Source organism: Portunus trituberculatus, chromosome 46 (genome assembly GCF_017591435.1).
Source record: "Portunus trituberculatus isolate SZX2019 chromosome 46, ASM1759143v1, whole genome shotgun sequence".
Classification (NCBI taxonomy): domain Eukaryota; kingdom Metazoa; phylum Arthropoda; class Malacostraca; order Decapoda; family Portunidae; genus Portunus; species Portunus trituberculatus.
This window is the reverse complement of record NC_059300.1, coordinates 15,909,337-15,925,948: the sequence shown is the minus strand read 5'-3', so window position 1 is coordinate 15,925,948 and position 16,612 is coordinate 15,909,337. Positions and strand designations below refer to the sequence as shown.

At 40.1% G+C, this 16,612-nt stretch overlaps 1 protein-coding gene across 1 annotated transcript in view; it reads right to left on the bottom strand.

The window, feature by feature from the left end:
- Positions 1-16,612, bottom strand: part of LOC123519806 (AF4/FMR2 family member lilli-like) — a 215,282-nt gene that overhangs the window by 28,713 nt on the left and 169,957 nt on the right. Inside the window, exons 6-7 of the mRNA XM_045281324.1 lie at positions 4,440-4,624; positions 3,815-3,958 (exon numbers count right to left, since the gene is read on the bottom strand). Coding sequence (XP_045137259.1) covers positions 3,815-3,958; positions 4,440-4,624 — 329 coding nt within the window. The remainder of the gene's footprint in view (positions 1-3,814; positions 3,959-4,439; positions 4,625-16,612) is intronic.

Sequence of the window (16,612 nt, the reverse complement as noted above, 5' to 3'; positions counted from 1 at the left end):
TTGCAGCAGAGTATCCTGCTGTACTGCAGAAAATTATAGAAGATGGTGATTATTCCCCAAAGCAAGTGTTCAACATTGATGAGACTGGCCTCTACTGGAAGAAACTGCCAAGCCGTACATATATTGCCAAACAAGAAGCTTCTGCCCCAGGATTTAAAGCCTCTAAGGACCGATTGACGCTGTTGCTGGGGGCCAATGCGGAAGGCGATTACAAACTCAAGCCAACACTGGTATACCACTCCGAGAATCCTTGAGCCATCAAGGTAAGAGTTGTTCTGTAAAATTAAGGGGGAAAACCATTTTTTCGGTCAAAAATACGTATTTATATTTTTGAAAACTGCTTGAATCAGTCAGACACAGCCGCACATGGTGTGCAACGCTGCCAGGTGTTAGAGTGCCTTGGTGGGTTTTACAGTTTAAATGTCTGCTAGCTCTGGGTATTTAAACTCTGATGCAACATCCCTTTATTTTTTTTATCATTATGCATCATTTCTTTCCACTTTTTATTTTCTTTTATTTTGCACATATGGGACTGACTGTATGACATGTTTTATAGAACTCGACACTGGCAACACGTGGAGCGAGAGGGAGAGAGAGAGAGAGAGAGAGAGAGAGAGAGAGAGAGAGAGAGAGAGAGAGAGAGAGAGAGAGAGAGAGAGAGAGAGAGAGAGAGAGAGAGAGAGAGAGAGAGAGAGAGAGAGAGAGAGAGAGAGAGAGAGAGAGAGAGAAATATTATTATCGGGGAATCGTATGTAAATCTTATGCTGCATATTTTTCTTTGCTGGGGTTACGACAAGGCCTTCCTGCCAATCTATTGATATGCCAACACGAAAGGCTGGATGACTGGGTCGGTGTTCGGGGATTACTTCAAGACCAAGCTTCACCGTGAACTGGAGGTGTACTGCAAACATGAATATTTGCCCTTCAAAATTTTGGCAGACATCAGCAGCAATGTAAAAATTGTTTTTTTGCGCCAAACACTACTTCCCTGCTTCTGCCTTGTGACCAGGGAATCATCTCCACGTTCAAGGCGTATTACCTATGCTCTACTTTGGCTCATCTGGTGAAAGTGACAGAGCACAAAAACATCACAGTCCGTGATTATTGGTGGCAATTTTCAGTGAAAGACACGCTGAAATTTATCAAGGAGTCATGGGAGGAGATGCCCAGGTCATGTCTTGACAGAGTTTGGAAGAAACTGTGCCCTCAGTTCGCTCATGACTTTAAAGGATTTAACATGTGACAACGTCACCAATGCCAATGTCAAAATTCTTCGTCTTGCACAACAAGTTGGATTCGAAGAATTGGAACAGGAAGACATTGACGACTTGCTACAGTCACATAGAGAAGAGCTCTCCAATGAAGATCTTTTAGACATAGAAAAAGAGAGAGTGGAGATAATGGAAGAGGCAGAGGCAGCAGCAGCAGCAGCAGCAGACACATTGGGACAACCTCAGCGAGCCCTCACAACAGCCAATTTGTCTAAATGTATGGACTTGTTGGTGCAGTCAATGAAAATTCTAGAGGAAAATTACCCAAATATCAAAAGAAGCACTGCCGTCATCAGAGAGGTCATGGAAAGAATGGCATGTTATGAGGTTCTTCTCAAAGAAAAACAGAAAAAAAAAAAAGCAATCAATAACAAGTTACTTCTGACCGCACACACCAAATCAAGAAGTGAAATCAGAGACGGACGACGACAGTGGTGACATATCAGAGGAGGAGGTACTGTAGGAAAATAGAGTAAGAAGGTATGTCCTGTACTAATAAAATAATTTTGTTTAATGCAAAATGTATACATACAGTGAAAGATTATTTTGTTTTGAACAAATCCTTCAAAGTCTAGTGGTGGTGGCAGTGGTGGTGGTGATGGTGGTGATGGTGATGGGAGTGGTGATGGTGATGGTGGTGGTGGCAGTGGTGGTGGTGGTGGTGGTGGTGGTGGTGATGGTAGTGGTAGTGGTAGTGGTAGTGGTAGTGGTAGTGGTAGTGGTGCAAGGATGCCCCTGAGCCTTGCCCTGGAGGGTGAGGCTGTTCAACCAAGGTACAAAGTGGATGTGCTGGGAGTCACGTTGATGAGGATTGCATGGCTGCTTGATGGAAAGGAGCTGGAGATACTGTACAAAGCTCATGTCTGCTCTTTTATACTAAAAAAAAGTCTAGGGAGTTGGTATTCATTCCTTACTTTATACGATTTTTAATTTATACGGTCCATTCTGGAAGGCATCTACCGTATAAATCGAGGACTAGTATATATATATATATATATATATATATATATATATATATATATATATATATATATATATATATATATATATATATATATATCATTTTTAATATCTCAGTGATGCAGTTTAAATGTTAGTGAAATTATGATCAAACTTCATACTTGGTAAGTACTCACTTAATCTAACAATTCGTGATCATAACAAAACACATCAACACCTTAATCATTAAGGCAGCAAGAGAAAAAAAGATTGAGCTACACAATCTCCTATTAACTATAAGTGGTAAATTATGCCAAGAAGCATGTAAATAGAGCAGCAGCATGGAATTTCGGGCCACTACCTATGGCAAAAATAATAAGTGTCTGGCAACAACAGGAAGACCAACCGAAGAGCATAAGGAAAGAGAAATGTTTTCTGCTCATGTAAAGTGTTGCTAGATTGCATTCAACAGTATATGCTTAACCCCTTCCCAGTGGCAGGGCAGATGAGTGTACTACAAAATAAAAAATTGTTTACATACAGACTGTGCCAACTTTCATCCATATGTCTATATACAGTTTCCCCATGAATGGGCATTCCAGATTGACATCTATATATAGACTCTGCCACAAAACTCAACAAACAATTGAATCTATATATAGATTCTGCTGCAAAACTGAACACACAACTGAATCTATATACAAGTTATTTATGTTTGATTGGTGATAATGTATGTTAATATATTTCCATGAATGTTTGGAGATACCCACATCCAGGACTTGTGACCTGAATGTAATTTACTACCCTTTTTCTTCATATTTTTCCTATACTCCTTTTGTACCTATTCAGTTTTAGGCAATGCTGGTAGTGTATGGTACAGTTCTTTCTCTTTGACATGATAGACTGATAATAAGAGAAAAAATATCCCAATATAAGCTTATATGTTCAGCACATACATGACTGACAAAGCACAAGTGATGACTGGCTTCAGAGGCAATGTTGGCAAGTGTTTGGGTATTTCAGATGTGAAGTAATGATTTATTTTATGAACTTTGTTACTTGTAAGGAATAGTTTATATACAGACCGTGCTACAACTTAGTGCGGTAAAATCATGACAAACATCTTTATATAGACTATCTGACAAAATTCCCAATTTCAAAACATCTATATACAGATCCTCCTCCTGGAAGGGGTTAAATACACTAAAAACTTTGTTTCCTGAATTTGATTTGCTGACATGGGTGTGCGTCCTATATGCCGTCAAATACGCTTAATAAAATGCTTTAAAATGTATGTTATTATAATTCTTGAAGTTTTTTTTATACTATTATTTCTTCATTCTTATACGATTATATGGTATAAAAACTGGGCAAAATGTGACAAGAAAATGACAGCTTGGAGGTCCTAGTGTCAAAATTAATTATTACCATAGGTTCTTTACTTTAGCTATGATGATTTTGGTTAGTGCATAGTGATAAATGCACCAATTAGGCATGATAGTGGAGGGTTGAGTGTACAAGAAAAACACAAAGAAACAGCACATCACTTCACAACAATAGCACAACAATAGCACAACAATAGCACTTTAATAATTGGTACATACTTGTGTGAAGGTAGGAGGTGAGGATGTGTAAGGGCTCCCTGAGGTCATTAAGGAAGGCATCAGATCACCAGACTTTTGATAGCGTCTGTCACTGCGTCTTGGAGAACTCGTGCAGCTACTATTGCCTCCAGATGGGTGTTCATGCTGGTATTGTGATAATATTCTCATGTATGTCTGCATTACTTATACTACTGATTCCAAAAAAATAAATCTTACATTATGTGCTGCTGCTTTGTCTACCCATATGTTAAAATTCCTTTCGGATGTTTTATTCCACGAATATGTGGAGGGTCACAAGAACTACCAACAGCAATTCCTTTTCTTTTTTTTCTTTTCTGAAGTTTCTATGACTTTTCTTACTATATCTTCATTAAGGAAAGAAAATGGCAGATGCCAAAATAAAGGGAACCCTAATCTTCATGTCTTTTTTTATTTAGTAATCAAGCAGGATTCAAATGATACAGATAAAGTAAAGTATTTATCTCACTTTGAAAAGATCAAGTCTATTAGGAAACAAACTTAAGTATATACTGTAGATACCAGAAATAGAAATATGTCAAAGTTTTAAAATTTTCAGACTAGTCTGCCAGTAATATATAAACAAATTGGAACAAACCCTACTTACTAGGTCTGATGCTTCTACAGCACTACAGGAGGCAGTGGATGTGCCCTGGGGTGATAGACTAAGCTTCTCCATGAGGACCCGGCTATGGGTGAGGGCTGCATCACGTTCCTCATTGGCCAGCTTTATTCGAGACATCATTGCTTCATCACGCACTTTCTGAGCTGCATGGATCTGCCCAACCATCTCTAAAACAAAACAGTAGAATTTTTTTTTCCTTTTATGAAATAGGGGAAGCTGGCCAAGGACAATAAAAAACAAAAAGAAAAGGCCCACTTCATTGCCAGTTTCCTTAAAAATTAACAGAGTTAGCCAAAAATCTGGGACAAATGTCCTCAAATCTCCTTTTTAACCCTTAAACAGAAATGCCAAATTCCACTAATACTAATAGTATCATGACTCCATTTGGAACCACTGCAAAAATATTGAAAAAAATACATGGATCATCTTTATTGAATTACACTTGATAAGATTTGAAAAAGAAAACATCTTGTCGGATGATGAAAGTATAAACAAAAAAAATTATGTTCATATTTAATTTTCATGATTTATTTTAGAAAATAGTATTGAAAAAATAGTGACTTTGCCACATAGTGTACAAATAAGAATTCTTTGGAAATAAAAGTAAGAAAATTGAATATTCTCTAATTGAGATGGTAGCTCTTTCTAAGAAATACATATTGTATAATTCCTAATTTGCTTCCCAATTGCGGTGCTCTGACCAAATGAAAATTAACAGTTTTTGTTTTTCATTTTGATTAATAAACACGTAAATAAACAAATAAACAGAACATGCATACCCACAACATGGTTTATCATGATAATTTTTGCTTGAACATATTAATAAAACCATTACTTCAAAATTATTTATAAATTGTATGCTCTTCATCCCAATTGTGGTGCTCTGAACAAAAGAAAGGTGATTGTCAAATTTATCTATGAAAGAAACCAAAGAAAATATTGTAAAAATAATAGATTTAGGAGAAGAACAGTGACCATCTACCACAGCAGCAATAGAAGAGTCAGAAAGGAAACTTGAGATCAAATTGCAAAAAAGGATAGAAACTGTAGGGGGGCAGTTTTGAAATCAAAGCTTTGAGCCAGACTATATCACAAGCTTTCTGAGATGTCTAACACAACTGCAAAAGTTTCACTGAAATCTTTAAAAGAGGCTGACCAAAACTCAGTAGGAAAAGCCAGAAGATCACCAGTAGAGCAACTTTGACAGAAGCCATACGGGCAATCAGATAGGAGGTTGTGAAGTGATAGATGTTTGAGAATCTTCTTATTGAGATTAAAGCTATAAGGCAGTAGTTTGAGGAATTAAAACAGTCACCCTTTTTAGGAAAAGGCTGAATGTAGGAAAACTTCCAGCATGAAGGAAAGGTAGAAGTTAACAGACATAGTTGAAAGAATTTGGCCAGGAAAGATGCAATCATGGAAGCACAGTTTTTGAGAACAATAGGAGGGACCCCATTAGGTCCATTAGCCTTCTGTGAGTCTAGGCCAATGAGGACATGGAAAACACCATTACAAAGAATCTTAACTGAAGGCATGAAATAATCTGAGGGAGGAGGAGAGAAAGGGACAAGCCCAGAATAATCCAAGGCGGAGTTGTTAGCAAAGATTTGAGAGAGTTCAACTTTAGAAACAGATGAGATGGCAGTGCACTATTAGGATGAAATAAAGGAGGAAAAGAGGAAGAAATAAAATTACTGGAGATGTTTTTGGCCAGATGCCACAAGTCTCGAGAGGAGTTAGAGTTTAAAAGATTTTGACATTTTCTATTTATGAAGGAGTGTTTGGCAAGTTGAAGAACAGACTTTGCATGATTCCGTGCAGAAATATAAAGTAATGAGATTCAGGTTATAGAAGGCTCAAGTACCATTTGTGGGCAACCTCTCCATCATGTATAGCATGAGAACAGGCTGTGTTACACCAAGATTTAAAAAGTTTAGAATGAGAAAAAGAACAAGGAATGTATGCCTCCATACCAAACACTATCTATCACCTCTGTTATGTGTTCAGCACACAGAGATGGGTCTCTGATGCAGAAACAGTAATCATTTCAGGGAAAAATCAGCATAATACCTACTCAGATCCCACTCAACTGGTAGAGGCAAACTGCCAGAGGCACCTCTGCTTTGGGGTATCCCGAGGAGGAATAGGAAAAATAGGACAAGATACAGATATGAGGTTGTGATTGGAGGGGGCCCAACAAAGAAGATAGGGTAAAGGTGGCATCAAACTTAAGTATTTTTCTGCAAGAAGATGCTCTGAGATGCTTTTCACTCCTGCTACTGACAGGTTCATCACACGTGACGCTCCTGTGCGTCAGTTGTCTCCTCCTCAAACCATAACAAACCAGATAATGAATGATGACCATCTATAATGGGTCTTAATTTACTGATTATTCAAAGAATTATACACAGAAAACATGTCTGGGCAAGATAGTGGCTTCAATGCAGAGAAGAGAGCATGTACCATAGACTACTGAGGGAAATGAGCTTAGAGGTGTGTGGCTTCATGAAATATCCATTCAACCCAAAGACTACATGACACTTAGACCATCTTGATACCTCACTATGATTTATCCCATTGACCTGAGGGATAATCCTACAGCAGCACAACTGGGCTAAAACCTCCCTCTCCTGAACTCTCTCTCTCTCTCTCTCTCTCTCTCTCTCTCTCTCTCTCTCTCTCTCTCTCTCTCTCTCTGTTTCCTACACTTTTGATTTATATAATTACATAATTGGTTATTTGTTTCTTGTTCAAAATATCTCACATGTATGTGAGTCTTTGTGTGACCGTATAGCAATGTTTACAAACAAAAATACTGGAAGATGCCAAAAGAGTTCAATCATGAGCGAGCTCCAAGATTCAGTAGATAAGATGCCGGAAGATGCTGGTAGATGCCACTACTGGCATCTTGATTCTGGGAGATGTCAATAAAGGCACCCATGTGACACCACCCTAACAGCATAAGTAGAAGGATTAGAGGTAAGAAAAAGGTCAAGAATGTTGCACGTATCTCCAAGATGGTCAGAAATACAAGTAAGGTGTTGCACCAGTTGCTCTAGGTCATGAAGGATAGCAAAGTTGAAGGTTAGTTTACCAGGATGGTCAATGAAGGGAGAAGAAAGCCAAAGCTGGTGGTGAACATTGAAATCTCCAAGGATGGAAATCTCCATGAAAGGATAGAGGGACAGAATGTGCCCCACTTTAAAAGTTAAATAGTCAAAGAATTTACTATAGTCAGAGGAGTTAGTGGAGAGATAGACAGCACAGATAAATTTAGTTATCGAGTGACTATTGAGTTGAAGCCAGATGGTGGAAAACTCAGGAGATTCAAGACTGTGGGCACGAGAGCAAGTCATAGGAAAGTATAGTCATGAAATTAAAAGAAAACTTGAAAGTTACCTGTTTCCATATTTACTTTTATCCAACTTTAACTTAAATTTCACTTCACAAAATTTAAACTGACATCACTGAGGAATCCAATGAGATGCCTGCCATGCACGCCTCACGTCAGTTCACTGCCGACCTTCATACAGTCTAGACACTGCTCCCTCCGGTCTGCCAACCTTTTCCTCTCTTACTGGCTTCTCTAAAGAGTTGTCCTAGTAAGCTCTCTCCTTTCCCTGCTGATGCTTGGAGATTTTTGGCGACAATGAACACAATCCAAGGATTGTTGTTTCTGGGTCTCACTCCCTGTTAGTGACCCAGAGTTGTGGTTTGGATGCAGTGTCATTTTGAATGGACAGGGACAGTGTTCTGGAAACGCTGAGACGTTTTTCCTCATTGTTGGCTAGCAAGCGGCTCAGCTGAGAGAAAGCTCTCCCGGTGGGGGAGGATAAGAAGAGAGACGGGCAGAAGGACAACGGAGCTAAACAAGAGGTGGTTTGCACTTTACTGCCTTCTGTTGCAGACCCAAGTCATGATGTACACACTCCTCTTCCATCAGCTGACCACTCTGCCAGGGACTCAACCTGACCATCTAAGCATGGTTATTAGTGGCCTGATTGCAAAGTTGGATGGGAACCCACCAACTACCACTGCCTCTGTCGGGAGCAGTGCTGATTTTTATGGCTTTACTGCGACCTCCTCTGGTAACAAGGAAGGTGAAATTCCTGAGGGTGCTTCTGACCCCTTAATGGAGCTGGATTCATTAGGTATTCTCCAGCTGGTCTACCCTGATGCAGGAAGTGATAATACTGACTTCCTTTGTGCACTTGAGGAGTTGTCAGGTCACTTCCAAGGAGAGGAAGAGAAAGGTGAGTCCCTTTCTGAGCATCTGGCTACCATCTTGAATGCTAGTCTAAGGTGCAGGCCATCCTCTGACGGCGTGAAGTCAACCTGTGGTAAGATAAAACTCTCCAGTATGTGCAGAACTTATCTGTTCTGGCGACTAACTCAGCTATCACCTCTGCCAAGACTGTTGGTGGCAAGCTTATAGATATGTGGCTCTTCCATACCAACGGACTGGTTTCCAAGGCCCTTATTCCTCTGGCAGAGTGTATCAGTGATATTAGGGAAGGAAAAGGAAAGCAGGTCTCCTCCTACTTGGAAGGGCTTAATAATAGCCTTAGATTTTTGGCCTCAGCATTCAACTATGTGAACCATCTGCAGAAAGAAGTGGCTCAGATCCATGTTAATGATTTGGCCCTACCTGAACTCTGCAAATGGGATTGTGTAGATTGAAGGGAAGAACTGTTCCCTTTTGACATCACAAAGTGTGATGAAATTCGCAAGACCAGGAAACTGGAGAGAACCTCATTTTGTCCTCATAGGATGTCTGGACTACAAAGGTTTGCCCCCTACAAATCAACTTCCAGGCGGTCTTTTCATCCCTCACAGTCACAGTCAAGGACCTCCTCCAGGCCTTTTTTAGGCCAGAAGCTGCACAAGGAGAAGAGGGTGTGGCCATACAAGACTCGCCAATAGGCGCCCTTTCAGTAAGTAACATTCCATACTCCTTGCAGATCACCCCTAACAATTTTATCAGGAGTAAAATTTTTGCTGCCAGACAGTTATAGCAGGCCTTATCTATAGATAAGGGAATCCATGATGTTGTCCATGGTAAGGTCATTGAGTTTCCTGCTCCACCTACCAAAACAGTACTGTCTATACCTCTTCACCTTTCTCTAACTGATCACTCTGCCCTAGATAGTGCCATGTTGGAGTTTATTGACTGTGGAGTGGTTGAAAGCTGTGAGTCAATTGTTGGTCAAGGTTTCTTTTCCAATATTTTTCCTGTTATGAAGAAAGATGGAATAGCTAGAGTAATTTTGAACCTTGAAGAAATATATGAATATATTCCTCATGTTCACTTAAAAATTAACACCTTAAGTAGGTTGTCAAGCTAATCGAACCTGACTGCTTTTTTGCTACCTGTGATTTCAGGAATGTTTATTTTTCAGTTTATGTGAGGCCAGAAGATAGGAAATGGATTAGATTTTTTTGGAGGGATCAACCTTTCCAATTTACCGGTTTGCCACAAGGCTTACCATCTGCACCTTGAATTTTTACCAGGTTATCCAAATAGGATTTTTTAATGTAAAATCCATTTTTATCTACATACTTACCCATAATTATTAATTTTACTTCACCAAGTCACCCTCTGCGGAGTGGAGCTTCCCCATGAGATACGCTTTGCCACGTCATGCAATCATTCGCTTGCACGCCATCACGCTGGGCAGACATTCGTTACACAGGAACTTGGTTTGGTGTTTTTCTCTTTTCAGGTAACGCCACGTCACCCGTTACGCTGGGACAGTGCCTTCTACCATTATCCAATCCTTGGAGTGGGTAGAGCCGTTCAAATGACTATATTTATTGTGTAGCAGATGTACCGACCTGACACCTCTTGTTGTTGTACCACAGGGTGACAGCCATGTCATCTTCTGGAGAGGAGTCCACTGGCCCTTCCTTGGGCTCCCTCCTGGGTTCCAGGACCAGCAGGAATGCCCATAATCAGGTTAGGTGAAGTGGTTCTCCAGTGGTCTCCCCCAGCCTGAAAGTTTGCGGGAGGCTAACCACTTGCCGGGCCATGGTACACTTGGGCCTGCAGGTGTCAACAAGCTCTCCACTTTGCCACGCTTACCTACCTCACAGGATGCCGTCCCTTGGGACGTGCTTTTGACGGCCCTTGCAGAGTTAAGGGATGAAGTGAAAAAGTTGAAAAGGGACAGACTGCCGCCTGCCACCACGCTGAGCAGGGTGAATGAAGGAACAAGTACTTCTCAAGGTACGTAGCACAATAGTTCACCTGTTCACAATTTCGCTGGATTCCCTGATCCTATCTGTGAAGATGGTGCTCTCACTGAGCAGAACTTAGTGACAGTGTATTAATGCATAATGCTAAGATTTTTTGGTCTCTGGATACAGTCTCTGAGGACATTGACCAACAGGTAGCAGAAATGGTGAAGTTTCTGTTTATTGACAGAATACGTGGTGAAGATTACAAGCTTATTTGTGAAGATGATATTACTAAGAAACTGAAGAATTGCCATGCCCAAGTTCCAGTGGATTGCAATCCAGAGGTTTTGGATGCGCTTAAAAGTGACGCAAAGAAGACGGATCACCGTTTACAGGATGTTAGCAAGGACATCCTGCAGGCAGCAACAATTGTTATAAAGTCCTTTCTGGCGCTGGATAAGGTTACTCATGACAGAGATCTACTAAAGGCAGCTCGAGAAGTGGGCATGCTTAATGAAGCATTGGCCTTGTTGGGTAATGTTAATTACAAGAACAACTTGGCAAGGCGTTTCGCCATGAAACGCAAGATCAATCACAAGTACATGCACCTTTGTTCCAGCAAGGTGCCAGTTACTTGTTTCCTATTCGGTGATGATGTTTCTCAGTCCACCAAGCAAGTTGAAGACTGAAAAATTTAAGAACAAGTTCATAGCCAAGAAGCTCACCTCTGCGTGGCCTTTCACAGGGACCAGAACAATATGTTACTGGGGTTAACCTTCGCACAGGAGTTTCTCAAGGTACCAGCCTTATGGTCAGCTGCAGCACGGGGCTAGAGGTGCTCAGCGGCACTACACTACATGCCAGGACTCCGTTCCAAAAAAAAAATGCCAGGAGCCGGGGCCAGCACAGGCCCCAGCTACAGTAGAGGCAAGTAAAGTTTTTGAGGCTGGCAGGCTTCACTACTTTACTAATGAATGGCGTAAAATTATCAGTGACCCAGCCATTTTGGATACTGTTACCGGTTGTCACCTGGACATTAAATTAAGGTGGATGAAATAAGCCATTAATTTTCAGGAGAATTGGAATACATTTTCAATGACACTGAGACATGTATCATTTCTGAGGAAATTGACAGGTTCCTTAAACTTAAGGTCATTCAAATTATGCAGAGAATAGAGAGCCAAGTTATTTTGCCAATTTTCTTTTAGACAAAAGAAGAATGATGCATATAGGATGTTGCTAAATTTGGAAAAATTAAATAAACACCTACCATACAAACACTTTAAAAAGGAGAATTTTGAACAAGCTATCTGGCTCGTTAATGAATGTGATTTTTTAACTTCAATTGATGCCTATTATTCTGTCAATATTGCAGAAGAGCACCAATGTTTTCTATGTTTCATTTGGCAAGGAAAGGTTTATCAGTTTACATGCTTGCCTGATGGTATTGCTGAGGGTCCTAGGCTTTTCACCAAATTAACCCTTAATGTACAGTGATCGTTTCAGGATGATTGTAGCGTCTCGTGCGGAGAGGCGGGGATCATTCCAGAAATCATGACTTTTCCACGCTAAACGTTTGAATCTCTCCCCCTCACTATTGGTCCTGGGGCAAGTGGAGGTATCTGGCAAATTTTCTCGCTCACCTCCTTAACCCTTGAGACATATCTTCCCACACAATAGGTAATCTTTTCCCATTTCAAGGCAACATCTGGCAACCCCTATGACCCAGAAAAAGGAAATGGTACTTTGAGTGATGTTATGTCAGAGTTACTCGGTAGTGACATTGAGGACAGTGATGAAAATGAAGACAGTTTTTTTTTTTTATTGAGACAGAAGAAAGTGAAGACTCCAGTAGTGATTCTGATAGTGATCTGGGAGACAGAAACCAACCCTCACAGCGACGTTCATAAACCTCCTCACGTACTCCCCTCGAGCAAAAGAGCTGAGGTGGTTGCCATATATATGAGCGGAAGGAAGGAAGAACCTCTAAATTACAGACTAGTATCACTAACTACTGTAATATGTAAGATGTGTGAAAGAGTAATAAAGAAGCAATGGATTGAGTTCCTTGAAGACAACAAATTACTATCAAATAGCCAATTTGGCTTTAGTAAAGGTCGGTCGTGTGTAACAAATTAACTGAGTTTCTACTCTACAATAGTTGATAGGGTACAAGAGAGAGAGGGATGGGTTGATTGTATTTACTTGGATTTAAAAAAGGCATTTGATAAAGTGCCACATGCAAGGCTATTGTGGAAATTAGAGGAGAAGGGTGGTTTAAAAGGAAACACATTGAGATGGATGGAAAATTATTTGAGGGGGAGAGAAATAGGGACGGTAGTCAAAGATATGAAGTCCAAGTGGAGAGCAATAGAAAGCAGAGTGCCACAGGGGTCAGTATTGGCGCCAATACTTTTCTCATTTATATAAATGACATGCCAGAAGGAGTGAAGAGCTACATAAATCTGTTTGCGGACAATGCGAAACTGTGCAGAATTATAAAGCAAAAAGAAGATTGTGAAATACTGCAAGAAGACCTAAATAAGATCTGGGAATGGAATAAAAAGTGGGAGATTGAATTCAATGTGGACAAAAGCCATGTCATTGAAATGGAAAAGAGTGAAAGACGACCAGAGGGAATCTATAAGATAGGAGATAGAGTAGAACTGGAGAAAGTTAAAAAATGAAAAGGATTTGGGAGTGACGATGGAAGAAAATAATCAACCGGCAAGCCATATTGATAGAATTTTCAGAGACACAATTTATTAAGGGATATTGGAATAGCATTTCACTACATGGACAAAGAAATGATGAAGAAACTGATAAGTACTATAATAAGACCCAGATTGGAATATGCAGGAGTAGTGTGGACCCCTCACAAAACAAAACACATAAGGAAGCTGGAGAGATTACAAAAAATGTCTAAAAGAATGGTCCCAGAACTTGAAGGGATGACATATGAGGAGAGACTAAAGGCTTTGGATCTTCCAACATTGGAGCAGAGAAGGGAGAGAGGGGATATCATACAAGTTTATAAATTGATAAACAGAATGGACCAAGTGGACAATGAGTATCTGATCCTGAGAGAAGAATATGCCAATCGAAACACAATATCGCAAAGTAAGAAGCTGAGGAAGGGAAGATGTGTAAGAGTTATTAAAAAGTATAGTTTCCCGCAAAGCTGTATTGAGACGTGGAACAATTTGAATGAAGAAGTAGTGTCTGCAACGAGTGTGAACACTTTTAAAGTTTTGTTCAATGCCTCAAAAACTCAATTTCTACAACTATCTACTCGACATAACCTTCCAGACAACTATCCTCTCTTCTTCAATAACACTCAACTTCCCCTCTCCTCTACATTAAACACACTCGGTCTATCCTTCACTAAAAATCTAAACTGGAAATTTCACATCTCTACTCTTGCTAAATCAGCTTCCAAGAAGTTAGGTGTCCTATGGCGTCTTCGTCCATTTTTCTCTCCCTCCCAGCTGCTTGCTCTGTACAAGGGCCTTATCCGCCCGTGTATGGAGTATGGCTCTCATGTCTGGGGGATCCACACACAGCTTTACTAAACAAGGTGGAATCTAAAGCTTTTCGTCTTATCAACTCTTCTCCTCTAACTGACTGTCTTGATTCTTTAAGTCACCGCCGCAATGTTGCATCTTTATCTGTCTTCACCGCTGTTTTCATGCTGTCTGCTCTTCTGAACTTGCTAACTGCATGCCTTCCCCCTCCTGCGGCCTCGCTGCACAAGACTCTCTACTTCTTCTCATCCCTATTCTGTCCATCTTCCTAATGCAAGAGTTAACCAGTATCTTCACTCCTTCATTCCCTACACTGGTAAACTCTGGAACTCTCTACCTGTGTCTGTATTTCCACCTGCCTATGACTTAAACTCTTTCAAAAGAGGAGTGTCAAGACACCTCTTACGTTAACTGGACCCTCCTTTTAGATTTTTTTGTTTTTTCTCTTTCTACTTTCCTCTTAACAGGGCCTGGCAACCAGCGGGATTTTTTTTTTCCAACACTTTGTTTGCCCTTGGCCAGTGCCCTTGTAATGTAAAAAAAAAAAAAAAAAAGATTGGATAAGTGTAAATTTGGAGACAGGGCCACACGAGCATAAAGCCCAGGCCCTGTAAAACTACAACTAGGTAAATACACACAAAGGAATTCAATGTGGACAAAAGCCATGTCATGGAAATGGGAAATAGTGAAAGACAACCCACGGGAATCAATACGATGGGAGATGGAGTAGAACTGGAAAAAGTAAAAAACGAAAAGGACTTGGGAGCGACAACGGAAAAAAACAATCAACCAGTAAGCCATATTGATAGAATTTTCAGAGAGACATAATTTGCTAAAGAATATTGGATTAGCATTTCACTACTTGGATAAAGAAATGATGAAGAAATTGATAAGTACTATAATAAGGCCCAGATTGGAATATGCAGGAGCAGTGAGGACCCCTCATAAAGAGAAACACATAAGGAAGTTGGAGAGACTACAAAAAATGGCTACAAGAATGGTTCCAGAATTTGAAGAGATGACATATGAGGAGAAACTAAAGGCTATGGATCCACCAACCCTGGAACAGAGAAGGGAGAGTGGGGGATCTGACACAAATTTATAAATTGATCAATGAAGTGGACCAAGTGGATAATGAGAAACTGATCCTGAGAGAAGAATATGACATTCGAAGCACAAGATCGCATAGTAAAATGCTGAGAAAGGAAAGATGTCTGAAAGATGTTAAAAAATATAGTTTCCCATAAAGATGTGTTGAGACGTGGAACAAATACGTGGTAAATACAACTAAGTAAATACACACACACACACACACACACACACACACACACACACACACACACACACACACACACACACACACACACACACACACACACATGGTGTAGAACTGGAGAAAGTAAAAAAGGAAAAGGACTTAGGAGTGACGATGGAAGAAAACAATCAACCAGTAAGCCATATTGATAGAATTTTTAGAGAAACATAATTTGCTGAGGAATATTGGAGTAGCATTTCACTACATGGACAAAGAAATGATGAAGAAATTGATAAATACTATAATAAGACCTAGATTGGAATATGCAGGAGTAGTGTGGACCCCTCATAAAAGAAACACATAAGAAAATTGGAGGCTACAAAAATGGCTACAAGAATGGTCCCAGATCTTGAAGGGATGACATATGAGGAGAGACTAAAGGCTATGGATCTACCAACCTTGGAACAAAGAAGGAGAGAGGAGACCTGATACAAGTCTATAAATTGATCAACAGAATGGACCAAGTGGATAATGAGAAACTGATCCTGAGAGAAGAATATGACATCCAAGCACAAGATCGCATAGTAAAAAGCTGAGAAAGGAAGATGTCTGAGAGATATTAAAAATATAGTTTCCAGAGATGTATTGAGACGTGGAACAGTTTAGATGAAGAAGTAGTGTCTGCAACAAGTGTGCACACTTTTAAAGTAAGATTGGATAAGTGTAGATATGGAGACGGGGCCACACGAGCATAAAGCCCAGGCCCTGTAAAACTACAACTAGGTAAATACAACTAGGTAAATACACACACACACACACACACACAGAGTGAAAGACGACCTATGGGAATATATAAGATGGGAGATGGAGTAGAACTAGAGAAAGTTAAAAAGGAAAAGGACTTAGGAGTGACGATGGAAAGCCAAATTGATAGAATTTTTAGAGAAACATAATTTGCTAAGGAATATTGGAGTAGCATTTCACTACATGGAAAAAGAAATGATAAAGAATTAATAAGTACTATAATAAGACCTAGATTGGAATATGCAGGAGTAGTGTGGACCCCTCATAAAAAGAAACACATAAGAAAGTTGGAGAGACTACAAAAAAATGGCTACAAGAATGGTTCCAGAATTTGAAGGGATGACATATGAGGAGAGATTAAAGGCTATGGATCTGCCAACCCTGGAACAAAGAAG